Consider the following 27,904-nt stretch of genomic DNA (forward strand, 5'->3'; position numbering starts at 1 on the left):
ATATTTCAATGTTCTCTTCTCAATTTTCCAAACTTTCTTCAGACAGAGACTGTTTCCAACATCATTTTGTAGCAGCTTTGACGCAGTTTCATCAGCTGTCAGAATCTTCAACATTTTCTGAAAAGGCATGAGAAACGACTTTGAAACTTTCTGTGTATCGCTGACTACTTCCTAAAACACAAAACTTCGCAGAAAAATGATGATGACAAATTTACATAACGTTTATGCACATGTAAGACAATGGCGGTGATCACATGTAAAGACTCACATCAGGTTACTTCACTGAAATACTGAATGGTACAGGTGGTTGCATCAGATAACGTCACTGAAATGTGAAGCTACACGGGTAGCTATGATCAGTGAAACCTTCCAGTACAAGGAAACAAAAATATGACAATGGTTTTAAATAGAGCTCAAGAGACAGCCACAGAACAAAGGAATTTACACAGAATGCATTACCTTTGTTCCTCACCACATCAAAGATCAGCAACAGATGACAAAATACAGGGGCCCTATTAACATAAATATTTATCACAACTTTAAAATGGATTACACTATTTTTATTTGTTGTTAAAGCCTCTATATTCCATCGCAGTTGCTAGAATGTAAGGTATACTCAACACAAGTTCCTGCCTTGTCTTCCGTGTGTTACAATAGTTTAAACCACATTTTTCTAATCGAGATGCATTGGTGTAAACAAAACTATTCGGAAAAGTCTTCAAAAGGAAGTGGGAAGAAGCACTGATTTAAAAAATTACTGTGAACAATTATTATGAAGAAGCCAAAAAACTCAGATTGTGTAAAAAATCACATTTCATCAGTTAAGATGGCAAATCGCCCACTAACAACAGAGAGAAAACTGACAAAATGCCAGGAACCAGTTTAACTCATGGCTTGTTGACAGTGACATTGTCAGAACAAATCTTTGGGATTTTCAAAGAACAAATGTTTGGGCTTTTCGAAGAACCATCTTCCTGTGCTCACTTCCTGAGTTAGTACATACTCACAGAAACATTGTCAGAAGGCCATTTCATGATCAGTATTGGTGAGACTTCTCCATTCCAATATGTGGTTGAACTCTGTAAGACAAGAATCCAGCAGCCACATAGCACAGTGGGATACAACATTGTTCAGATTAAATCTTGCTGTGGGTTGCTTTCAGAGGGGTAAGGTGTGCCAGTTCTTAGGTCAGAGGAAAGTAAGGACATATCATGTCCAATAGGCTCATTCATTTAAGCAGCTTTCGGAATGACAACAGTTTACTCTGGTAAGATTCAGTGCAAAAGAAAAAAACAATGTTAATTTGTCCAAAACTTTAGTGAAGTTCACCACTGGCCCTTCATACCAAAATTTCTTCTGTCTAATGTGTTTGATAGAGGTAAAACTGTTTACAAGAGAATGAAATTGCATGTAATGTGAGTGTGCTTCTTTAATGAATCTGCCATGGAATTTGTGTTAAAAAACAAGTTATCCCTTGCTTTATGCTAATAGTGATAATTCACTTGTTTTCATATTTGATTGCGCAAAGCCAATAATGATATTTTTTAACAGGACGTGAGTTGTTTGGGGCAAATTATCACTAGCTCAGTTTTTGCTGTGATAGCCATATGTTTGACTTTAACATTCATCAGCACACACTAACCACTTAGTGCAATTTATCAGTGATTGATCACAACAATTTTCTACATAATATTGTTTATAATCTGAAAGATATGGCAATAATTTACCCCATTTTATGGCTAGAATAATCATTTATTGGCAGTAGGAAGATGTAGATGTGCTGTGTGTGAATGTACTGAGTTATATTTCTGAAATAATATTCTTAAATCGTTAATTACATTATTATAAAATATGTCTCTTTCCCATGTTGTCCATTTGTTTTTCCACTCTGAACCTTTATTTAATTCCAATGCACATGTTATTTTTTGGATTCCCTTTTAGGTACATAAGATTTATTTATAATCGTGTAATATTGGAAAATGCCATGGTCCGAGCAGCAGCTGTTGCAGCAATGGCACAGTTTGGAGCTGCCTGCCCTGATCTATTGCCTAACATCCAGGTTTTACTGGCTCGATGTCAAATGGATTCCGATGATGAGGTGCGAGATCGTGCTACATACTACCACAGTATTCTTGAGAAACAAGACCGCTCACTGGCAAATCAGTACATCATTGAAGGCCTTCAGGTACAGTATGAAATAAATTTATACATCTTTTTACTACAATGTTACCTTGACTCAAAATGTCAGTGAAATTTCTACATGAGAGGGAGGGTGGGGGGGGGGGGGGCAGGGGGGTTTCAGTTGTAGCTATTCTTTGTAAAGAATATGGAATTAATAACTTCAGTTCTGTTTCTATGATAAATTGCTTTTATGTTGGTTTATTCATAAAGGAATGTGGAAAACTGCTGTTTGTGGCTTCGGATTTTTTAATCATTTTTATTTTAATTACGTAGCTGGGGCTATGAAAGACTGCATTTTTGCTGTAATCCTCTACTAATATTACAATGAAATGTGTTATTGAAATTGTCTTTTGCTTGTAACTTTGAAGATGAGACTTTTTTAATTGTGAACACATGATACTTTCTGTTCTTGCTGTTGCCAGAGTAGTGGCCAGAGATAGTGATCATGTGTGTAAATGGTATTAGTATTACTTCGCTCATATTATGGTCCTGATAGTTGGTAACAATCAAGAACAGTGATGAAATTCACTCATTTGACCCTTCGCAATCTATTGCTTACCTTTTCTTGCCTGTGTGGTGTCTCATAAAAATTGTTTTATTGTTAGTTACTCTTCACTTATTACTGGTTTTGGAAATAATTGATTGATGCAGGTCATAAAACATACATGCAAAGCTGCACTTTCACATTCTCATTAGTGTGGGGAAGAACAGTGCTGTGGTGAGCAGTGACCTGTACACTGCAGCTGGTTTGGAAGGTATAAGTGAAAACATTCTCTTCTGTTGCCCCTTTTTCAAATCCTGTACTGCCTGTCCATTTATAACAGATACTGAAGTCTGAAAGATACAACTTTTTTGAAGAACATCATCAGCAGATGTTGTAATCAGTTCTTTCTTTTTATCACTTCATCATGATGATCTTGGTTTTTTAATGGTTAAGCTAAATAATCTTTTCTGTGCCTGCTGTTTCTTTGATGTCGTTGTGGCTGTTCTGTCAGTAGTTTTTCATCTTCAGTCACTGAGACGAAACTAGTTCAGTGAGATGTGGGTTAGGTGGTTACTCCATTGTATCCTGTATTCACTGACTTACTACTCAGAACACCTAGTTAACCCTTTAGCTGCTGCAAATGAGCTCTTCACGTTCTGTGCTGAGGCTGCTGCTGTTATGGCAGTACTGTTCATCAGAGGTTGGTACCTGTGCTGAGAGATGGTATTCTGGTGGATATGAAATACTTATCCAGTTTACTTATCCAGTTTTTCAAAAACAATTAGGTGAAAAAATTTGATTTTTGGCCATCTTACAGCTAGGTATCTTCACTTGCTAAAGGACTGATTTTCTTTTTGTTATATGCCATAGTTACTGTACTGCATCAAATGAAGTAAAACATGGACAAAATGTTGAAGATCTTACAGAGGTAAAAACACATTGCGTAAACTTATCATGTGGTTGATTTTAGCTCATACATAGCAGTCCACAAAGTGTAGATAAGATATCAAAATTGTATATAAAACTGAGAGCAAAAGGATATCACATTTCATTCTCAATTTATTGGGTTTTATATCTGAAGGATGGTTGGTTGATTGATTTTAATAGGGAAGCTAAAACAGCTTAGGTCTGACCCGCCACTGCCTGCACCAAAACTAGGTTTATTGTGCGGTATCACTCCCTGTATATGTAGTAAAGCCAACCGGTACCCTTAAATAGTGTAAGGAGTCCCTCTACCAGTTTTTTATTAGACACAATTTCTTCAGGTCTAGTTGTCCCGAAGATTCTGTATCTTTTACTCTCCAGTGCCATTCCTTCGAAGATTAGGTGTGATGCAGTTTCTTTGCCCTCATTACAGATCCTACATTTATGGTCCTCTTCCGCAATACCCGTTGTGTGTAGGTGGTTTTTGAAATTCCCATGACCAGTCATCAGTCCAGTCATGAGTTTGATCTCCTTCCTGTTCAATCCCAGGATTACAGAGCTTCTTTTAAAACATGGCCTGGGCATCATTACCTTACCATGTTTTTGTTTATGGACCTTGGTCCAATATCCTACATGCTGTTTCCGTAGTTCTAATTTGATCATAGGCTTGGTGAGTGTCAAGACAGGTTCCGGTCTAATAAATGGAGTTGTTGTCCCCATCCGCACGACCGCTACGGTCGCAGGTTCGAATCCTGCCTCAGGCATGGATGTGTGTGATGTCCTTAGGTTAGTTAGGTTTAAGTAGTTCTAAGTTCTAGGGGACTTATGACCACAGCAGTTGAGTCCCATAGTGCTCAGAACCATTTTTTTTGTTGTCCCCATACTAGCCAGTCTATCAGCTTGTTCATTGCCACAGATCCCTGAGTGGCCAGGGACCCACACTAGATTTACCCTATTGCTTCCCCCTAGCTCCATCAGAGCCCTGTGGCAATCTGCAACAATGTTAGATCTTGTTGCAGGAGTGGCCAATGATTTCAGGGCTGCTTGGCTGTCTGAATAGCTGTAGATGCTACGGTCATTGCAACATCTACGCATATTCTCCTCCACACATGCCCTGATTGCAGTAATTTCAGCTTAGAATACAGTGGCCTGTTTTCCTAGAGAGATGATGCTCTCCAGTCTTGGCTGAACCCCGTACACCCTCTTCTTCAACACCTTGGTCTGTTTTCAACCCATCGGTGAACCAAACAGTGTCCCCTGTACGGTGTCAAACTGTTTTTTCCCACTGCTCCCTACTTCCAATCATTATGTTGTAAGGCTTGTCGAAGCAGTTGGTAGTTACTATATAGTCGGCAGGCATTTCCCCAGCCATTACTATATTTACCTCACTTACTTTGTTAGTGTGTGATTCTGGATAAGCAAATGAGACCCAGTTTTTGCCAGTTTTAAGTCTGTGCCCCAGCTGCTGCCTCCATCTTGACCCAAAGGTGGAGGCATATCCAGCATAGCTTCCATTACAGCGCTTGGTGTGCTACTAATTCCGCCCGTTATGGCTAAACAGGCCAATCTCTGCACCTTAGCAAGCTCCTTAGCAGCAACCCGCTGTTCTACCTTCTTCTACCACACTATGGCCCCATAGGAAGTCCTAGGTCTAACCACTGTGGTGTATATCCAGTGCATACCCCTGGGTCTTAGGCCCCAGTTTTTGCCACAAGCCCTTCTAGTACTCACTAGAGTACTTTTTGCCTTGGAGCAGATGCTCTTAATGTGAGGGGTCCAAGTTAGCTTCTCATCCAAGGTTACCCCTAGATATTTCACTATCCCCTTCACAGGTAGAGTTTCGTCAAAGAGCTTTAGATTCCAACTTGAGTGTTGAATGTGTCTCTTCGTAAATGGCACCACAACAGTCCTCTTAGAATTAACTCTCAGATCCTGTTTACTGCACAATGTCCAATCCTCCTTGTGCCATATTCCTTACTGTGTCAGTGAATTTGCCAAATATTACTATGACAAGGTCATCTGCATATTTTTGGCAGAAGCATTGGTTGAAATGGCTCTGAGCACTATGGGCTATGGGACTTAACAGCTGAGGTCATCAGTCCCTTAGAACTTAGAACTACTTAAGCCTAAGGACATCACACACACCCATGCCCGAGGCAGGATTCGAACCTGCGACCGTAGCGGTCGCGCGGTTCCAGACTGAAGTGCCTAGAAAGACTCGGCCACAATGGCTGGAGCAGAAGCATTGTCTAGAATTTAGTTCCTCAATGAAGTCATTCACCACTAGAGTCCACAGTAGAGGAGACAAAACTCCTCATTGTGTGCAGCCTCTAGTGGTGTTAATTACCATCTTTACGTTCATCATGGTAGCCTCTACCTTCCTTCCACTGAGCATTCCCCTGGTCCACTTACATATAGTGATCCCCAGGTCATGCACCTCTGCTGCCCTTACCATGGAATCGAAGGTCATGTTACTGAAGGAAGATGCAGAGGGCGATGTCTTGGAAGTGAAGTGCTTTTTCCACCTTCCCAACAAGTTGGTGGAGAGCGTCTCACATGATTTACCTGGTTGCTATGCGTGTTGGTTCGATTGTAGAGGGACCCTACTTAGCCTCCTCTCCCCGACGTATCCATTTACCAGTTTTTCCAATATTTTGAGAATGGAGGAGGACAGACTGGTTGGTCTCATATCATTGGCCTTGGTATGGTGAGTTCTCCCTGGCTTTGGAATGAAGACAACCTTCACTGCCCTCCAAGCATTGGGAATGATTCGTACTGCTAGGCTAAACATGAATAGCCTGCAAAGGACTCTTATGAGCTTTCCTCCAGCCTGTTGCAGGAGAGCTGGAAAAATATCATCTGGGCCAGGTGACTAGAATGGTTGGAATGTTCCCACCACCCAGTGGATTTTATTGAAGTTCACACACTCCTTGGCTGATTCCCAGTGCTCTCTTCGAGTGCCTGAGACCCGTTCCCTCTCTGGGGTCACATACTGGTCTGTGTTGCCCAGCAGAGCATATTGAGGAAAGTGAGTTTTGAGGAGCAATTCCAGCGTCTCATGTGCTGTCTTCATATATTCCCCATCCTCCTTCCTCAACGTACCTCCTGGTTTGGATAGTACTCTAGTGAGAATCTTGTGAAGTCTGGCTTGTGCCCGTGCCCTCCACTTCCTCACAGAATGCCTTCCAGGATGCCTCCTGTGCTTGTCTGATTGCAAGATTGTAATTAAGAAGGGGCTCACGATATTTAGCCCATTGTCCTTTATGTCTCACAATATTAAACAGTCTCCGTACCTGTTTTCTTTGCATTTCCAGTTTGTTATTCCACCAAGGAACACCCCCTATTTGTGAACTTCCTGGAGATTGTGCAGTTGTCCTGATATGAGGTCACTATGGCAGAGGTAACTGTCTCTGCTACTTCCTCAAATTCTACTGGATTCCTTATCAAGGTTTGGTCTCCCCAGGCAGCAACTCAGGGCAGCGGAGGCCCCTTTACTGTGCTGCATATTAATCTGCAGCACCTCGAGGCCCCATCTTGCTGCCATCTTTGAGATCCTTGAAAACCCTGACGGTGTCCTGCGAGAACCCCAAAAGCAGATTTAGGTCCTGCTCCCACTTTGCCTTCAGGGACTTCTCTGCGACCTCCACCACCAGGGTTCGTCCTTCCGGAGCAACCTTCTGGTTAATCACACTCCAGTCTTCTGTCGAGATTTTTGGGTTCTGGGCCCCTATTTTCCCGAACAGAGTCTTAGAAGAGACTTCCATAAGGATCTTAGGTACCCATAATAATATCTTTGCGGTCTTAAGAAGCTCCGCTGCCATCTTAACCAGCAGCTTCGCATCTTGCCACGGGGATATGATGAGCAACTTGTCCTTGAGCCATTCCACCGTGTGCACCCTCTCACAGACAAAAATGAGGTCACCATGATCTAAATAGACCCTCCTGAAGTTGGGTCCTGGGCCAGCATCCCCCCCAATTTTTCAAAGACGGCCACCTGTACCAGTTCCTCCTGCTGCGAGGTGATGGCCACCAGTGGATAACCTTCCTGGATAACTGCCATCCTAAAAACTAAGACTACAGTACTGTAGGTCTGTTTCCCTATTTCTTGCCTCGGTTTTTTTTCTAGACTCACTTATCCAGGGAGAAGGGAGTCTTTGATTCCCCCCTTATCCGCTTACTGCCTGTCTTTGACATAGTGGTCTGCATATCCCCTTCAACCTGAGACAGTTTCTTCCTGGAGGTCTTAGGTTCTAGTCCCTTTAATTTCTTCCACTTGTCTTTAGGAATCCATTCTTTCCCTTCCTTTTTCCTCTGTTCTCCAAGTAGCTTCCTCCTCTGGGCCCCAGACAAGGCTTTGATCTTAATCTGCTTAATCTGGTTTAGCTTCTTGGTTACAGTTCCCACTTCTGGCTCAGGTCTAGACCCTGATTCAGTAGTGGGAATGCCTTCCATCAGTTCTGACCCCGATGTTTGGGTATCTGAGATCTCAGTTTTCCCCCTCAGTTTGTTTTTCTTTATTTTCTTTAATCGTGTCCATTTGGTCCCACGAGATTTGGGGATCTAGAAGGTCCACACCACGAATACCCCGCGCGGTGTAAGGCTAATTGCTCAGGGAGGTCGCCCAGTATCCCTGAGGCTACGTTTGCAGCACATCTTCCCATGTGCAACGCACCACTCAGCACGGACCGCATCACACCTTGGGTCGGGTCAGGGAATTGGGTAGGACTAGAAGTGGATAGGGAAGATGGGACATTGTGGGACACTCTTAGTCTGATCCATTGGCTGAGGCCTTTCCGGCAGTAGGTCCTCTACCTTCAGCATAGCCCTCAGCTTCCCACAGATACGCAAGCCTCTCCACCCGCACGGACAATGATTCATCAAGGAAGTGTGCCCCAGAAGAGAGGTGAAGGATGGTTGTATGCGACACACCCATTCACTTTCTTGGCTATTGCGAATGGTGTGATCATAACAATTATCATATCTCATAAATGATTTAAGATGTTGAAACGGAGTTCTCTGCAAGTGATAGCACATAGTGAGGAACAAATGTTGTATGATAAATAAAGGAAACTTTTTTAATTCAGTGATATATGGAGGTAACATGTCTGTAGCAGTGAAAGATAGGTGGCTCAGGATGCATTCAGATGTCCATAGCACTGTAGGAAAATCCAATCAGCGCACATATGCATGCCCAAAACACAAGGGGAACTATTTGGCAGGACGTTTGTACTCTCACTCAGCAGCAAAAGTGTTAAAATGTATTGATTTGTCATGTCCAGATAATGCTGTTTTCATCCTGTCATTCTTGTTATGTAATATATTAATTGTTTTGGTTTCTTTAATTATGTAGTTTATCCTGAAGTCTGAATACAAAATTAGAAACTTATAGTGCTAAGGAAGCTTCTAGCTCTACTAAGACAAATAACTGTGCTTAGCGAGGTAACTTAGAAATGTAATTTTTGCAGTAAACATGGCTGATCAATAAGATGAAAGTTACAGAGTTGTACATTGGTACTTCCGTGTTTCATTCTTTTACAGGTTTCAATTCCTGGCTTGGAACGTGCCTTACATCAATATAATCTCAATCCCACTGATTCACCGTTTGACATGAAGTCAGTTCCTCTAGCTCCCACTCCATCTGCTGACGATCTAGCTGCTAAAGGAGGTGCTGCACCTGATGGCATGCTTATAACACCAGGCTTACCAGGTAATAAAAGGAAATATGGTGGTACAGTTCATTTTTCAATTGTATGAAAGTTGAGTAACATTTCTTACATATTTTATAATGGGCTATTTAGATTTTTGTCTGCTGGGCAGACTAGTAAGATTTTATGTGATATTTGCATGAAACGTAAGTCCAATTTTGATTGTTATCTGCAGATAACTATTTTACTATAACAATATGATGAAATGGATAGTTGCTACTCACCATATGATGGAGATGCTGAGTCGCAGAAAGGCACAACAAAAAGGCTTGTCACACAGTTAGCTTTCGGCCAACAAGGCCTTTGTCAAAATTAGACATCATACACACACGCACACACTCATGCAAATGCAACTCACTCACACATGACCACAATCTCTGGCAGCTGGAGCTAGGCTGCGAGCAACAGGGCATTATGAGAGAGACAATATGGTGGGAGTAAGGAGGAAGCAGGGCCGGGTAGGGGAAGAGATAGCAGGGTAGGGGTGGGGGACTGTAAAGTGCTTCAGGGAGCGTGCAGGGATGAGGTGGAGACTGGGGCAGCTAGGTACAGTCTGGAGGTTAGACCGTCTAAGGAGAGAAGTAAACAGACTGGGTGCATCGATGGAATAGAGGGCTGTGTAGTATTGGAATTCGAATAGGAAAGGGGGTAGATGGGTCAGAACAAGGACTAACAAAGGTTGAGATCAGGAGAATTACAGGAACACAGGATATATTGCAATATATTATATATCCTGTATTCCCGTAACCGTCCTGGTCTCGACCTTCTTTAGTCCCTGTTTTCATTCCAGCACTACACTCTATTCCACCAATGCACACAGTCTTTTCACTTCTATCCTCTTTTGCTGACCCACCTTTTGTCTCACCTGCCCCTGTCTAACCTCCCAACTGCATCTAGCTGCCCCACTGTTCACCTCATCCCTGCACACTCCCATCAGCACTTTACAGTCCCCCATCCCTACCCTGCTATCTCTCACTGTACCCATCCCCACCCAAGCCTCCTACTGGCCCCCACCCAGTTGCCTCTCCCATAATGCTGGCTCCAGCTGCCAGAGACTTGCGTGCGTGCGTGTGTGTATGTTGTCTAATGTTGACAAAGGCCTTGTTGGCAAAAGCTAGTTGTGTGACAGTCTTTTCGTTGTGCTTTTCTGCAACTCAGCATCTCTGCTATATGGTGAATAGCAACTATCCTTTTCATTATATTGTTACATTCCATCCTGGACTTTCCGTTATTGGAACTATTGTGATCCAAACGCTGTTTGGCCCCATATAGTGATCGTACAAGGGTAAATTCAAAAATCCTGCACACTGCATGTGTGCAACCATTATGGTAGTATGGTCAAATTGAATTTCATGTCAGTTGTGAGCGAGACTTTAGGTATGATAGTTGTATATGTGAATTTCATCCGTAGTGGATGCTGTCGAACTCCGTGACTGTTCCTTTATAGGGTGTAGAAAAATATTCGCTACCAGTCACAATAAAAGGTTATTTATTTGTCACATGACCGGTTTTGGGCTTGTGCCCATCCTCAGGTGTTTATACATTCATGTACATTTTTATACTGCTGGAGATCAATAAAGATGAAGCACCATTATTATAGTTACACTGTGGTGACAGTTTTGCCACTTAGTTATACACTTACGGACTTGAAAATGATAACTGTGTAATTAAGTGGCAAAACTATCACCACAGTGTAACTATAATAATGGTGCTTCAACTTTATTGATCTCCAGCGGTATAAACATGTACATGAATGTATAAACACCTGAGGATGGGCACAAGCCGAAACCGGTCGTTGACAAATAAATAACCTTTTATTGTGACTGTAGTGGATATTTTTGTGCACCCTATAGTTGTATATGTGTTTGCTGGTTGGCATGGCTGTTTCATGAGCAGTTCAGTTTTAAAATGGAAGCTGAAACAAAATCAGGTTGAATTATATGTAGTAACCAGCATTCAGATGTCAGAAATGACTCCCTTTGTGGAAAGAACCCAATGGAAATTTACAAAGCTTCGAGAGAGGTGTGCGGGAATAGTGTAATGGACTTGCAGCATAGTATCATGGTGGTCTGCTCATTTCCATGAAGATAGAGTTAGCATTGAGAATAACCCAAATAGTGGAAGGCCGTCAACTGCAATGGACTACACCTCTCAAGTTATTGTCAATGACATTTTCAGAAAGGATCCCTTAAAAACATAAGGAAATTGCATATGAGACAAGAGTGTCTGTCACTTCAGTGTACAGAATCATAAATTATTCTACATGATAATGCAAGACTGCATGTTGCCCCACCAGTGAGAAATGCCCAACAAATGTGGATGGGAAATATTTCTGCACTCACCACACAAACATGATATGAGTCTGCCAGACTTTGATTTGTTCCCAAATTGAAGGAACAACTCCATGAAAAATATTTTGATACAATTGATAAAGCATCCAGTGAGTAGTTGGACAGCTCAACAGTGAAGGTTCCCCATCCAGAACACTAAAGTTTACGTAATGTTGCGAAGCTGTCATAAGGTGGAATGGAGATTATATTGAAGCCTGTAAAGGTATTTTGCAAAATAAATTATTTTCTTCAGTACTATGTTATAGGTTGCAGAACTTTCGAAATGACCCTACCAGTGAGAGAAATGTTCGACAAATATGGATGTTAAATGTATATTCTCTGTAATTTAGTGTTTTCAACCTGTGATGTTCATGATAGTGTAACTCCGTGTCATTTACTTTTGAGAGTGGATGATGAAGCAGATTCAGATTTTGTGTTGCATTGTCCACTGAACTCGCATTTTGTATGCTACTGTTTTGACTGAAGGTAATTTTCCATATTCATGTAGTCCAGTATTAAGCTTGGTTTCCAGTCACATCCTAAATATACTCTGTGCATAAAAGTAGAAAATTGCATATGTTGTAAGACTTGTTGGCAGGCGCAATGTAGAAGTTTCCTTGATGGGAAGGGTAAACTGTATTTTCAAGCTCTGTATGACAACAACTTTCTTTATTAATGCTATTTCAACACTAATAGTTTCTGGTTTCTTGAAACATTCAATTGCACATAATTTTTAAAAATAAACACTGGAAAATGTTGGATGGAATAACAGCAATGAAATAGGGTAGATGTGTATTTGAGTTGGACTTGCAGCTTAAATATGCCCACTGCCAATCAGTCTCTCTTCTGTGTGGTGAGTTACAATCTTTCCTATGTCATTGTTGTTGACAATTTTAGGTTGAAAAAACAGCAGTAGAATTTAAATTAATTGTTGTCAGTATTATGACATATGAAGGATATAGGAAATCATAATCATTACTGAAAAAAGCGAACCAGGCAGTTTTACTGATGTGACAATAATTTTGTGTAGGTACCACTTTATTTTTATATTAAATTTGTTGTCACCACCGCTTGTAAAGCTGTGATTGTACATTTATTTGCTGCTCTGTATATTTTCTGTATGTAAAGTTGTTTTGTTAAAAATGGCTGAACTTTCAATAAAAAGTATCTAGGTATTACTCATATTGCCATTTTTGCATACAATAAATTAAAAAAGCTTCACCATTGTGCTTAAAATAGATGAAATTCCTGAATGCACACAGGTGCAAAAGCTCCAACAGCGGCAGCAACAGCAGCAGCCACAGTTGCTGTCAGTCGTGAGGAGGCATACCTCGAGAAATTACGTTCTGTTCCTGAACTGGCACCCCTATGTGCTTCGTTGTTCCGCAGTTCTGAGCCGGTGGAGCTTACAGAATCAGAAACTGAATATGTTGTAAGGTGTGTGAAGCACATATTTCCCCAACATCTTGTTCTTCAGGTGAGTAGCTCCACTTTTTGTGCTTATCTCAGATGAGATGTTGCTTCACAGTTTTTTGGATTATTGAAGGACATGTTCCTCTCATGACTTTCTCACCTCTCAGTTTGACTGCCTGAATACTCTCGATGATCAACTCCTGGAAAATGTGCGTGTGCAGCTTGAACCTGCTGAAGGGTATGAAATATTGAAGGAGATACCTTGTCGTCGCTTGCCTTATAATGAAACAGGCACAGCATATGTAATCCTGAAATTCCCGAAGGACTTGTCATCATCTGTTGGTAAGTTGGCTTGATGGTGATTTTTCTGCTGTAGCGTGAAAATAACTGCTGCTGTCACATACATTAATCACAAATGCTTCTGCTAAGTACATTAATCACAACCACTATCATTTCATATAATCGTGAATTATTTAGTGATCTTAATAATAAGAGTGGAGGTGGAAGAGGGGCAGTGAAAAATAGACAGGTCAGAAAATGAAACATGTAGACAACTAAAAGGGAATGAAGAAAGGAATAGATACTGTGAAGAAATGCTGAAACAGAAAAAATTAATGTAAATTAAGACACGGTAGGTGGTGAGAACCAAGGACATGTTGTAGCGCCAGTTCCCACCTGTGAAGTTCTCAGAAACTGATGTCTGTGGGAATGTGGTGAAACAGGCATCGAAGTCACAGCTGTCATGTTGTAGAGCATGTTCTGCAACAGGATATTGCATGTTGCCAGTGTACACACTCTGCCTATGCCCATTCATCCTAACTGATAATTTGGTGGTAGTCGTGCCGAAGTGAAAGCCCAAACAGGGTTTACATAACAGCTGGTATCTTTCACAGGTAGCTCATCTTTTGATAGTATGTATTTCCCCAGTTTCAGGGCTAGTGTAGGTGGTGGTCAGTGGGTGCATATGGTTAGTCTTACAGCAGGGACTGTCACAGAGATAGGAGCCATAGGGTAGGGAGATGGGGTTCATTTTTGATGTGATGCGACAGAAGTTATATTATTGGGGCTTGATATATTACGCACAGTGTTTCTATTTGTCTTGATTTTTCTGGGACAGTCCCAATTCTTAAAAACCTGTCCCAGTGTCTCCAACACCTCTTTGGGCTGAGTGAAATGTTCCTGATTTTCATCTTAGGTAGCCAACTTTTTCCTTTTTGTTCTAATCACTTAACCTGTGCCGATAAAATGCTTTGTTTGCCTGAAGTTTTGTAATGTTGGCATGACACTTCATTCACATGAAAAAATTAAACTATTTGGTTGTCAAGTTCGATATAATATATAAATTCTTTCAGAAACATGACAGTACTGTGATCTTGTAAACAAGTGCATGTATTGTAACATCAGTGTGTTGCACTGTTGTAGAGTAGTTCAACATTTCCAGTGTTCACGGCAGGGACTTCAATAAACATTATCTTAATATTAACTGTATTAATCATGGGATAATGTAAGTGCAAACTAAACAATAAGACACAGCAATAATTCATGTTTATGAAAGGTCACAGTCTGTACAATTTGTGCTGTGAAATTTTGCATTGGACATAAAGGAGGCTCTGACATAGTAACTCACAGGAAGACCAACAAAAACAAAACTGTGCCCCCAGGTTAACTACTAAAGATCAAAAATTGACAACTATTTTTTGGTAAAGGTGGTAGTTTCAGACACGGATAAACAACTTTTGGCACAAGAAGCCACACTGACATACCATACAGTGATGCACAACCAAAGTGCATGGACTGCACCACTGGCATCATTAAATCATAGATAAACAAAAAGCACTCGTGCTTGCATACAAAGACCAACTCAATTATTGCAAACATGATTGTGCCATTTGCTATGGAAGAAATAATGATGGAACTGAAAGTAGTAGTTTATTTCATTGATAGGTTCTTCAAGCCACACAACTTCAAGCCGTTTCATTTAATGGTTTGATTTTACCACTGAGGGATCATGGTCAGAATGTTGGAGCTGGAGAGCTCTCTTGCTGAAAGTGCAGACCATTTGAGTTTGTAGGTCTCAGAGGTGAATACAAATTCGGTCTTCAGAAAAAGTTTCTAGCAGTTTAAGCTGACAACAAAAATACGAGTTATTGGGGAGAGATACAAAAATCTTTAAGTTGCAAGAAAAGAATGAAAATAATTTAACTGGCGTATGATGATGTCCTCAAATTGTGCACAATTCTTTCCAAACAAATGCACATTGCTTGCCCATTAATATATAGTTCATAATTGGTAAAATCTACGAGCATTTAGGTATCTACGTTGCATGTAGTGAAAAGGTAAAATCGGTCTGTGAATTTACTGAAGTAGAATGCAACAAACTATTAGATGGTTCTCTCTTCTACCGGCTGTCTGAATAGTCGCTGATTTTGTAAGTATTAAAGCCCTTCTTCTTGTCCCTTGATAAGTGACTTACAATCTTGAAGAATTTTTTCAAAAACCCACTCTCCATATGTTTCATCTGTCGTAAAACAGCAGTAATGAGAGTTGAAAAGTGATTCACTAGTGACACTTGATCAGTTTAATGATATCACCACAGATTTCTATGATACTTGTGTTGGATGTATTTGTGATTGATGCGAACCATTTATGATGCCTCTTTAGCCAATCTAAACAGCTGCCCTGAAGAAAACTGTCAGCTGGATTCAAGATTTGTAATGTTTTGTGAAATATACTTCCATGAACTTTACTGTGAGTCAAGGAGAACTGTTTGACAAGCTGTTTGACTGCTGTGTAGGTAAATATTGTAAAGGTAAACTATTGGACTGGAACATGAAACCAAATTTCGCTTTTGAGGGAGATACCCTACCAGAGGAGGTCAAGGTCATGTGTTAAAGATGTCATGTGAAGCTCTATGTCCCACCACCCATGAGGTGCTTTCGGTGCATGCATATTGGGCATATGTTCTCTTGATGTGTTGCGGGCCCTCTGTGTGGTGACTACGGACATACAGTCCATTAGGGAAGCCCCTGTGTTCTGCCATCTGTATGTGTAAATAGTTAAGACTGCCACTCTCCACACTTTCAGATTGCCCAGTATACGAGGTAGAAAAGAAGATCCTAGAGTACAAGTCCTTGAATCACCTATCTTACGCTGGAGCTCACCAGAAATATGACCGACTCCATCTAGCGTCACTTTCTTCAACTTTCGCCTCTGTTACGTCCTTTCCTCCACTTCCCTCTTCCTCATCCGAGTTCAGTCCCCCTCTCCCCTCCTCCTACACTGCAGTTCCCACACCCTCCCCTCCAGGGTGCCGCTATACCTCCTCGACCAAAGAAGTGCCCCCTTTTTCGGCAACCACCAGTGATGAAGGACCTCCCACCTGGAGACTGCCCCCCCCCCCCCCCAACACACACACACACACACACACACACACACACACACACACACACACACACACACACTGGAGATCCGTGCTCCCAGACACACTGTCTGTATGTTCCAAGGTCACTCACTCTCGTCCGGCCCTGGATCTTGCAGAAGCCTGCTCTCCCTCTTTGCCGTGCCCTCTTCGTCCTCTGAAGGAAAAGAAGAAAAAACTTGAGTCCCAGGGCAAGACCCCTCCCGGTGCCCCCCAGAGGAGGTACCATGGCCCCCTTCACAACCTGAGTCTAACCTCTTATTTATGCATGACATGCCGTCCTCATCTGTGATGATCACTGACTGTTGTGATCTTCCCTTGGTTTCTTTGTCTCACCTGGACTTTCGTCACAAGCTAATCCAGTGGAATTGCAACAGATGTTATTGTCACCCACTGGAAATAAAACACTTTTTTTCCTATTATTCTGAGTTCTCTCTTGCTTTTCATGAAACACACTTCTGTGATGACCACTCTTCAACATTTCATGGTTATTGGCATTCTGTTGGAATCATCCTGGCCCCAGGATAGTATCTGGAGTGGTCTGCTCTTTGGTTTGCACTGATATCATTAATGACTGAATCCCCCTTTGTACCAACCTGAAAGCAATAGCAATAAGAGTGCGAACATCCCCAGCAATCACTATTTGCAATGTCTACCTCCCTCCAGATAGGTCACTTTCTTAAGTTGAACTGTCTACCTTAATACAGCATCTCCTGCCGCCTCGACAGGTAGGGCTTCTAATTGACCAACTTACTATAGACTTTGATTTGTGTCTCGTCAGTGACGGTTCCTCTACCCACCTAAGTGCCGCTCATGGTCCCTTTTCTGCTATCGATCTCACAATCTCCTCCTGTGCTCTCGTGGCTTCTCTACATTGGTCACCCCATGATTATCTTTGTGACAGTGACCACTTTCTGGTGATTCAATCAATCCTATGCTGCCACCAGGCAAACAACCCCACATGTTGGGCATTCCGCAGAGCCAATTTGCCTTTATATACATCTGTGCACTTCAACACCTCTTTTGGATTGCATTGTGTGGTCAAGCAACACATCTCTGACACTATCCTTCATGCCGCTGGCACTACTATCCCCCTATTCACAGATCTCTGTCGTCGTGGACCAGTACCATGGTGGAAAAAGGACTGCTGACGGGCATTGCAAAAAATGAAACGACTCTCTTCCCAGACCAACATTATTGCTTTTAAGCATATCCATGCTAAGGTCTGCTACCTTATTAAGCAGAGTAAAAAGGAATGCTGGGAGCGCTGTGTTTCCTCCCTGGGGACATATTCCTCTTCATCACAGGTTTGGCCCAAGCTTTTGTAGCCTTCTGGACTACCAGTGACAATCAACTGTCCACTGTCGTATCTTACAGGGTGCTCTGTTTACTGAACCATCGGCCCTTGCTGAACACCTCATGACACACTTTGCGACAGCATCGACGTCTTTTTCCTATCCTGCTACCTTTCTCAGGCAGAAACATTCCTCTGTTTCCAACCCCCACAAAGTTGCAGCCTATAATGAACCCTTCACTGAATGGGAGTTCGTGCAAGCTCTTACCTCTTCACATGACATGGCCCTAGGTCAGGATTCCATCCACAACCAGGTGATCCAACACTTGGACATTACCCAGAGGCAACATCTACTCAAGGTCTTCAACCGCATTTGGCTTACAGGTGCCTTTCCCTTGCAATGCCGAATCAGCATAGTTATCTCAGCATGTATACACCCCGGGAAATTCGGGAAAAACCCGGAAATTTTTTCATCTGGGAGAAAACCGGGATAAATCCAAGAATTTTTTAGAATTTCAGGTATTTTTCATTTTTTTAGTTTTCAGTTAAACTTTCGTAGTTTTGATTGGTATGAACTGATATACTTTAACAAAGAATTTTACTCTAGCCCACTACTGCAGAATAATAATGCAGCAATAAAACATAAACGAGAGAAATAAAACCGAAATAAACCAGGTTCCAAAGGAAGTGCACCATTTCCAACAACAAAACACAGTGCACACACAAGTGCCTGCAAACACAAAAATGTGTCAAAGGCTTTAGGACGAAGACTATGCAGTACTTCATAACAACAAACAGTGACGTCACGACTGTTTACATTAGGTTCCTTTGAGAAGTTGCCAGCGGGCTCATGCGCATTTGCAGTTGGGTCGCGTATGAGCAGTACCTGCTCCCTCCCGCTTATGGCTACTTGAAGTACGGCTGTTAGCTGTAGCAGCAGTAGCAACAAGCAGCCAGACACTAGCACAAAAATTCTTCTGGCGAGCCGAGGCTGCCAGATTGGCGCATGCGTAGAGCAGTCTAAGTTGCAGCAGAGAGGGTGATAGTCTCCACGTGACCAGTGCTTTGCTTTTCTTCTTTGTTTGCAATTCTCTCGTCAAATGAAAACGAAACACATTTCTGTGTCTGAGAGCAGTTAAGTGAATTGAAATACATTCATGTATTTACAGAAGGCTAAGATATGTTATTAGTTTTAGTCTCTTGAGTTTATTTTATTTCCAGATTTTTGGCAGTCGAGCCGTAATTGCCTTGCTGAACACTGAAGTTACTTTTGTCGATTTGCTAAGAAATTTGGCTTTTATTAATCTTTTTCGCAGAGGCATTTCATTGATTTGAAATGAAGTGCTCTATTCTACGCTATTAGCTAGTGTCAACTGTTTGCTGAATTAGAAGTGTCCGTTTTTATCCCCTGGTGCATATGGCATTATGCCATAATAAAGAACCAAAGATGAGATAATACAGTACTGGTACTCCAAGAAGATTTGCAGCCCGAAAACCACACTGGAAAGCTTAATATGAGGGTTGGAACTTAAATAGTGACAACTATTTATTCACAACCAATACAAAAGAGTTACATGTTTGCACCTGTTACTGTCGTTCAGAGTAATCACCAGCGTTCTGTAGAACCCGTTGCCAGAGATGTGGAAGGCGTGGTATACCATTAGCAGAGTCTGTTCTGTTGATGGTGCGAATGGAGCGGTCTGCTGCCTGCCGAATCCCTGGAACAGTTCTGAAGCGAATGCCACGAAATGGTTCCTTTATCTTTGGAATCAAATCAAAGTCACAAGGACTTAAGTCTGGGGAGTATGGTGGATGGTACAGTACTTCCCAGTTCCATCGACCGAACAGAGCAGCCACAGCTCGTACTGTATATGGCCGTGCATTGTCATGCAAAATCCTGGGTGGGTTGCGCAGAAAGTGTCGCCGCTTCTTTCGCAAAGTTGGTCGCAGGTGGTGATCCAAAAATGAACAGTAATACTGTGCATTGATGGTCTGCCTTGGAGGAATGTAATGCGTTAGGATAACACCATCACAGTCGTACACGAGAATCACCATAACTTTAGATAGAACAGGCTCCGCTAATGGTATTCTACGCCTTCCACATCACTGGCAATGGATTCTACACAATGCTGGTGACTGCTTTGAAGGACAGTAACAGGTGTAAATATGTAACTCTTTTGTATTGGTTGTGAATAAATAGTTACCACTATTTAAGTTCCAACCCTCATATCATGTTGGGGCCTACTTCTTTGTGAATATGGACATACGAATGTGCACTTTCAGCCGAATTATGCATTTAAGTCTGGGTTACGAAATTCCAATGCTCTTTGAGTACCCTCTGATGTTCTATTTCATTTACGACATAACGTTAGATCTCTTAATGTTATATAGGTACAAACATGTGAGCTTTCTATGTCATCGTAGCTGTGCATTCGCAGTAAAGCCGTTTTCTGGCACTCACTGACAGCTGCTGAAACGAATTCCAACAGGTCGCGGGAATAAGTAAATTTCATTTTACGCAGGATGAATTATGTTACATGCGCAAATGTGCTTTGAATTTTTTGAATCACAGATCATTTGGTTCTCATTTAAAGCTTAACACTGTGAGGGCCAACCACTTAGCAGAATTTTGAGCCCACACGTTTACGTATTATTTAAAATGTTACTAACACATTTGTGTGATGTATATTAAAGTGTAACACTTGCAAAATAGACCAATATTACATGTGAAAGCTTAGCTTTTCTAGTAGCTGCACTATGTGTTTTAATTTAAACCATTAATGTTTCATATGTGTTTGCACTACTGAACAGCGATGTTGGTTGCTATTGACTGACTACGTCACATTCCTATGCTCTGAGTATCTGCTATCGTCAGCTGGCGAGATCATATGTGCTACATGTAGCAGCCCATGAAATATCTTTCCAAAATATGTCTTCCTTTTTTCTGGGAGGGGACGTTCATTTTCTGAAGCACTGGGAAGTTCTACGCCAGTGTATAAAACCTTAACCATTCAAAGGGTTGATAAGTTTTATGGTTCCGAGAGAAAGCATTCTCTCACTTTACACGGAAAAAGTGCATTTTTAACTGGGACATCCAGGAAAAATGCGGGAACTTTTTTTTCCTTGTCCACGTATACATCCTGTATCTCCATCCTTAAACCCAGGAGGAACTGTGACACTCGGAAGCTATGGCTGATTAGCCTGACCAGTGCACATTGTAAACTGCTCAAGAGGATGTTTAGCTTCTGATTATGTTGGGTGCTCGAATCTCAGGGATTTTGTCCCCATATCAGTGAAGCTTCCGGGAAGGATGATCTACAACTGACCATTAACTCAGATTGGAAACAGCAATCCGACAGGCTTTTACTAACCACCTACACCTCGCCTACAAAAGGCACACAACACGGCTTGTCGCCATCACATTTTATTTACCCTCCATGACTGTGGCTTCCACAGGCCCCATTCCAATTTTTATCTGCAAGTTTTTATCCCACAGGCTCTTCCAGGTTTGAGTTGGCACCTCACTCGGCACCCTCGGACTGAGGAGAATGGTATCCCACAGGGTTTTGTTAAGTGTCACACTCTTCCTTATCACTATCAATGGACTTGTACCTTCTGTTAGGCCTCTGGTTACCCCGGCACTGCATGTCAATGATTTTTGCATCTGGTGCACATCCCACTCAGTAGCACCTGCGGAATGCCAGCTCCAATATGTCATCTGATGGGCCTCAGCATGGGTCCTTTCCCATGGCTTCTAGTTCTCTGAATCAAAATGTGGGTTGTGTGGTTTTGCCGTAGACCTACAGTAAACCCCAATGCAGAACTTTATTTAGGCAACCAGCACCTAGATTTTGTAGTGGAGCTCTGTTTCTTGGACCTTCTTTTTGATAAAAAGCTGATATGGGTGCCCCATATTTGTCACCTGAAGACTACATGTATGCAGAAGCTTAATGCTCTCCACATCCTGGCGCGCACATCTTGGGGTTCAGACCGTGCTATTCTTCTCCACCTTTACCATGCTCTGGTTTTGTCCAGACTAGATTACAGCTGTCAGGTTTATGGTTGTCGACGGGACGTTGAACACTAATCTCCTCCCTCCTCCTCTGGTTACTGGAGAGGGCCTCATGTATCATGTATTTCCTATTTCCTTCTGCAGCTCAGCAACCCCCCCCCCTCCCCCCAACCCCCCCGCTTGGATTGTGCCTCGACCACAGATTAGGACTGACCTATTCCAGGGTCCTAAGGTCTCTGTCGCCCCTATGATATATCAGCATCTTGTTCGTTCCATCCTTAAAGAGTTCCAAGATGCTGCCATCTTTTACACTGATGGATCTAAAATGACATATAAGTCAATATACACTTTTGTGTGTCCTGCTGGCATGGAACACCATTTACTGCCGGGATCATCTAGTGTGTTCATAACAGAACTGCTAGCCATTAATGCAGGCCCCTCCATTTTGTTACTTGGCCTCCCTTAACAGTGTTTTAATATGTACTGACTCAGTGAGCAGTCTGCACGCTGTAGACTTATGCTACTGTCATCACCCTTTGGTCTCTGCTATCCATGACCTTCTCTCTGCCCTTAGCCATACCGCCTGCTCAATTGCCTTTCTCTGGGTCCCAAGTCATGAGGGCATCCCAGGGAATGAACTGGCTGACTGTTTGGCTAGAGAGCCAGATACTCAGATACTCCCCCCCCCCCCCCCCCCCCCCCCCCCCCGTTTCCCTTTTCATGATTCCAGTTGCAGGTATGCAGATTCACATCAAATCACTTTTTGCCCAAAAGGTAAATGACATCTGGTGTGCTTCTGCTCTCAGTAATAAACTTCACACAATCAAGGAGACTACTACAGTTTCACGCTCTTCCTTCCGCTCCTCTCAGTAGTAGTCCACTGTCTTATGTTGTGTAAGCATCGGTCATACCAGGCTCACCCATTGTTTACTCTTGTGTAACGAGCCACCCCCACAATGTGATTATAAAGCCAGACTGATGGTATCCCATATTTCAGTGGAATGTCCCCTTCTTTTGACCCTTCATACTAATTATGGCTTCCCAAATTCCTTGTCCTTTAGTATTAGCGGACAATTCACAGATGACTGGACTGGTCCTCAGTTTCCTTCTGAAAGTGGTCTTTATTTTCATTTACAAGGTTTTGATTTCTTCCTGGAGCAGGGGCAGGGCAGTTGTGGTTGGGGCTTCTACTCTTTTCTGGGTCTGGGACCCATGACCACTCCCCGTATGAAGACCGCTCTTTTATCCCTCTGTTTTTCCAGCTTTTGTATTTGAGTTACCATTTTACACTTTCCACTGTGTGTGTTTTTAGCTTCCTCACTTTATAGTTTGACCCCCTGTGACTGGATCCACCCATTTTTTGCAGATGCCTCTGTCTTACGCATTTAACTTTTGGATTGCGGGGCTGACCAGCTTGCTGTTTAGTCCCATAACCCTCCTCAATCAGTCCAGCAAATTGTAATATCATTGAAAAATGACAGCAAATTTCTACTCATTTTCATAAGGAGTGAGTGCACCTAGAATAGGGCTAGCCACAGCTTGATAAAACGCATGTGAGCTGGATGTGTAGGCCAAGGTTTCACCTGTCTCAGCTTTGCTCAGCCCTCTTCGGAAGTACCTGGCACAGAGTGGCGTTTCATTTAGTATTGCAGTGTGGCATTTTCAGTTAGCATGATTCTACTCCATTCGGCAGAATCGTGTTGTCGATACTGTTTACTTCGCTATTTGTTCAGGGCGAACAAGAAGTTCACAGGTTGAGTAGCTTTTGGTACAGAAAGAGCCAGTCTAGCAACTGATCATCGCAGGCCTTTAAAAATGAATGGAAATCGCAGAGGAGAAGGATGAGAAAGATCTTACCTTCCCGTAATTGACTGGTATCACAAATTTGCTATGAAACAGCATTAAAGCACCATACAGAAAGAATTTAAAGATTTAGTTGACAACAAAAGAGCAAAAAAATACTATTGACAAGAGATTCATTGTTCTGTACATCAACTAGCACTTTGTGGCAATATTGCAGGCATGAAGCACGTGAATAAATTGGTAGTATGAATAGTAAAATTTCTGAAGTCTCGCACATTATTCCACTGTCAGTTGCAACAGTTTTCAAGAGAGCTAGCTATTTTTGAATTTATGAATGAAAGAGGAGTGCAGGCACTAAAATAAGAACATCTGGAAAGAATTGCTGACCTAACATTTGAAATGGACTTCACTGTACACTGCCCATAGTAAGACAGTGCAAGATGAGAAACATCTTATTTCTGATTTGATGGGGATGTCCTTAAAAAGATGGGACAAATTCTGACAAACACAGCCCTAAGCTCAGTAGCACCAAAGAAAACATGAAGTGTGAAGAATTCATTGTGGCCTTGAAACAATCACGAGGATAGTTTTCTAAACATTTCGAGGACAGTGCCAGCCATACATCTGTTTTCAAGATCATTTGCCATTTCATTTGAAAGTGTCCTTTGCATGTACAGTTGTAACTTATTGATCTGCGGTCTAGTTCCTGTTTTAAAGAAAAAATCCCTTATGTTACAACTGTCCAGGATGTCTACATTGTTTTCCTCAGGGAGCATTTTGACATCACCACAGTGAGATTACGAAAGTGCTACAATAATTCAATCTGTGTGTGTGTGTGTGTGTGTGTGTGTGTGTGTGTGTAAGCCAGGCCACAGCTCTCAAACTGAATTCTTGGCTGCCCCTGTCCCAGAACATATTAGTAATTTGGTTGAATTTTCCTAGCTATTCCATGTTTTAATGCATCTAAAAAAGTGTGTTCTCAGTATTAAAGTATGTGTACAGATGAAAAAACACTCAACTTAAAAACAATAAAAGCTCTGACACTGACAGAAACCACATTTGTTAGCCTTCTTTGTATGGGCTCCAAAATTGTGAACAGAATAAAAAAAAAAACTTTTGGAGGAAATACATACCAAAAAATGTACTATTCAAGTACCAGTGAGTTTGTACCATTGTACGCAATGCAAAATGTGTGAAATTTCTGTTTATATTTACAGCCTAAATGTATATGCAATACTGCTATTAATGCCTCACCAGTGTTACAGCTAATTATGTGAAAATTGTATATTATTAAGACTGTATTGATGGTAATTCTAACATGTCCTGAATTTTACCATGTTGTCCTTAATTTTTGTGCATTATTTTGAAAATGTCCTGAATTTGGCTAAAATATAGGAACACTATTTACACATCAGCACTTCTAAAATTGAATAGTGCTGTCTATGGGTGGAGAGGGGAGATGATGATGATGGTGGTGTGTGGGAGGGGGGGGGGGGGGTCTTGTAAAACTCAAGAGGGAGTATATTATTATTAAATTATTATTGGAGCATTATTGAAATAATTGATAGAGAAAGGAGTGAACAGCTGCAGTTGCCTTCCATTTTTCCTTACATTGAATTGATAGTAAATGTAATGAGAAAACTGTTAAATGTGTTTATAACCTGTAATTACTACTCTGAATTTTCATACGGAGTCCCCCTACAGATAATTTATTACACTGTTATTTTCAGTTCACACACAAATATTCGATCACTTTTTGTAAAGTATTAACTACAATTTAATTTTTATTTAGTTTCCCGATTATGCATTCTTTCTTGTCGTCGCCTTTCCCATTGTAGGGTTTGACTTCCCTAACCATGAGGCACCATGCCGATGGTAGGCATCATCTTCACTAAGGCGTAATCTCTTCATATCACCGTGGATACACCTTAACCAGCTGGGTGAGGTCTCTTATCTCCATCTCATTTTTGTACTCTGTAAAGGCCCTTTTCCAGGGCATGGACATCAGGTCTTAGTGTTACGTTAGCACACAATCTCATCGTGGATTATGAGTTTTTTCATGTATGGAGACAACCTTAAACACATCACCCATTAATTCATTGTGTAATTCATCTTTCAGTGTTACTTCTTTCATCTACTGTACATGCACATTTCTGTTGCATGGAGTTTCTGTTCATGAGTGTTTTTTTTACACCCAGAGTTCACTACCATACACTAGGACTAGTCTTAAAGCTATTTTATAAATTTTGCCCCTTATTTTTGATGAGTATTCACTATGATGAATAAAATTGGCAGAGTTCATTTAAATTTTCCAGTCACAATTTACTGTTCTACTTGAGAATTAAGATTGTCATTTAATGCAATGCCCTTTGATATTTATCAACCAAGAAACACTGAATGATAAATTCCTAGAAGCCTCAGTGTTTTTTGTAAGAAATGTTGACTAAAATATGCTCAAAGGATTCAAAACTTTTTGCCATTTATATCACATCACTATATTACTAGGTAGTGACCTTTTGGTTCTTGCTCCAGTAGGTCTACAATGTTCGTATCACTTTCCAATTGAAGTCTGTTTTTTATGTGGTCTATGGAACTGATTTTTTAAATTCATTTTTCTATTTGTTTTTCTTCTATAGGTACTTTCAGTGCTACTCTTAAGTTTGTAGTCAAAGATTGTGATCCTACAACTGGTCAACCAGATTCTGAAGAAGGTTATGATGATGAGTACATGGTAAGGAAATAAAAAGTTTTATATTGTTTTATTACCATTCATGTATCCTTTTACAGATGAGTTTGACTTCCCTTTGTCGGCATAAATGAAATTCAAGAAGTATAACATGCTACCCTCTTCATTCAACCAGGAAAATGTTTTTGTTACTCGCAAATAATGGGTAGCTTAAGGGGCATGAAGGAATGTTTTTATTTTTTCTGGGTGTATCACATTTCATCAACTGTGTAGGAAATTCACCAGGTTGATTAGTCATTGCTAAAGGTTGCATTTTGAAAGTGGAAACATTGGGAAAAATGCTGTTTTGAGTACAAAATTTGCCAAAAAACTGTATAAATTCAGGTGGCATACATCATTGGCAGCGCAGTTTTTGTTCCAGCACACAATGAGCATTTCAGCTGAATTTATATGTTATATTATATGTTTGTGCTATCCTTTGCATAAACTCCCTGCACACTTGAGAATGACTCTCAGCCAGTGTCTGAACAAAACTACAATATTATTAATGATTGTATCACAAGGATAATATACATAAGAATGGAAAAGAAAATTGAGGCTGTGTTAGGTAACGATCAGTTTGGTTTTTGGGAAGGTAACAGTATGAGACAAAGCAGTTTTGACATTGCGCTTGTTAATGGAAGCATTATTTAAGCAAAGTCAAGAACATTCACAAGATTTGTTGGCCTAAAAAAAGTGCAACAGTGTAAAATTGTGCAAGATGTTTGAAACTCTGAGAAATTGTTATAAGCTGTAGGGAAAGAAGAGTAATACTTTGTGTGTAAGTATCAACAAAGAACAATAAGAATGGAAGACCAAGAATCAAGTGCTTGCATTAAAAAGGGTGTATGATAGGGATGTAATCTTGTCTATATTGAGGAGCAATGATGGTAATTGAAGAAAGGTTCAAGATTGGGATTAAAATTCAGGGTGAAAGGACATCAATGGTAAGATTTTCTAATGTCACTATTACCCTCAGTGAAAGTTGGAAGAATTACGGGTCATACTGAATTGAATTTACAGTCTTCCGAACATAGAAAATGGATTGAGAGTAAGCTGAAGAACGATAAAAATAATGAAGAGTGGCAAAAATGAGATTATTAAGTGATTTACCATAAAAATTGGGGACCAGGAAGTACAAGAAAGGAAGGTATTCTGCTACCTTGGAAACGAGGAAGCAAAATAACACAAGGCACCAAGCAACATAAAAAGCAGACTATCACTGGTGAAGATGGTATTCCTGGCCAAAAGAAGTATACAAGTAGCAAACATAGGACTGAGAAATAAAATTGTGTGGATGTGTGTATGGAGCACAGCATGTATGGTAATGAAGCATAGACTGTGGGGAAATCAGAGCAGAAGGGAATCAAAGAATTTAGGATATGATGTAGAAAAACGTTGAAAAGTGCGATTACTGATAAGTAATGTGGTGGTTCTCAGCAGAAGTGGCAAATAAAAGAAAACGTTGACATTTGCCAAGGCATCAGAAAATAACTTCCATAAGACTAGTGGAGCTGTGGAGGCCAAAACTGTAAAGAAAGGAGGAGGTTGGAATAAATCCAACAAATTATAAAGGATATAGGGTGCGAATCTACTGTGGTGCCCTGGTCTGTTC

The 27,904-nt window shown here is 41.2% G+C and overlaps 1 protein-coding gene across 2 annotated transcripts in view; it reads left to right on the forward strand.

Annotated features, from left to right (window-relative positions):
• LOC126473806 (coatomer subunit gamma) overlaps nucleotides 1-27,904 on the forward strand; it is a 107,942-nt gene that overhangs the window by 61,460 nt on the left and 18,578 nt on the right. For both annotated transcript variants that reach the window (XM_050101109.1, XM_050101118.1), the window contains exons 10-14: nucleotides 1,942-2,185; nucleotides 9,128-9,296; nucleotides 12,887-13,101; nucleotides 13,205-13,379; nucleotides 26,201-26,295. In XM_050101109.1, the coding sequence (XP_049957066.1) occupies nucleotides 1,942-2,185; nucleotides 9,128-9,296; nucleotides 12,887-13,101; nucleotides 13,205-13,379; nucleotides 26,201-26,295 (898 nt within the window). The remainder of the gene's footprint in view (nucleotides 1-1,941; nucleotides 2,186-9,127; nucleotides 9,297-12,886; nucleotides 13,102-13,204; nucleotides 13,380-26,200; nucleotides 26,296-27,904) is intronic.

Source organism: Schistocerca serialis, chromosome 1 (genome assembly GCF_023864345.2).
Source record: "Schistocerca serialis cubense isolate TAMUIC-IGC-003099 chromosome 1, iqSchSeri2.2, whole genome shotgun sequence".
NCBI lineage: Eukaryota > Metazoa > Arthropoda > Insecta > Orthoptera > Acrididae > Schistocerca > Schistocerca serialis.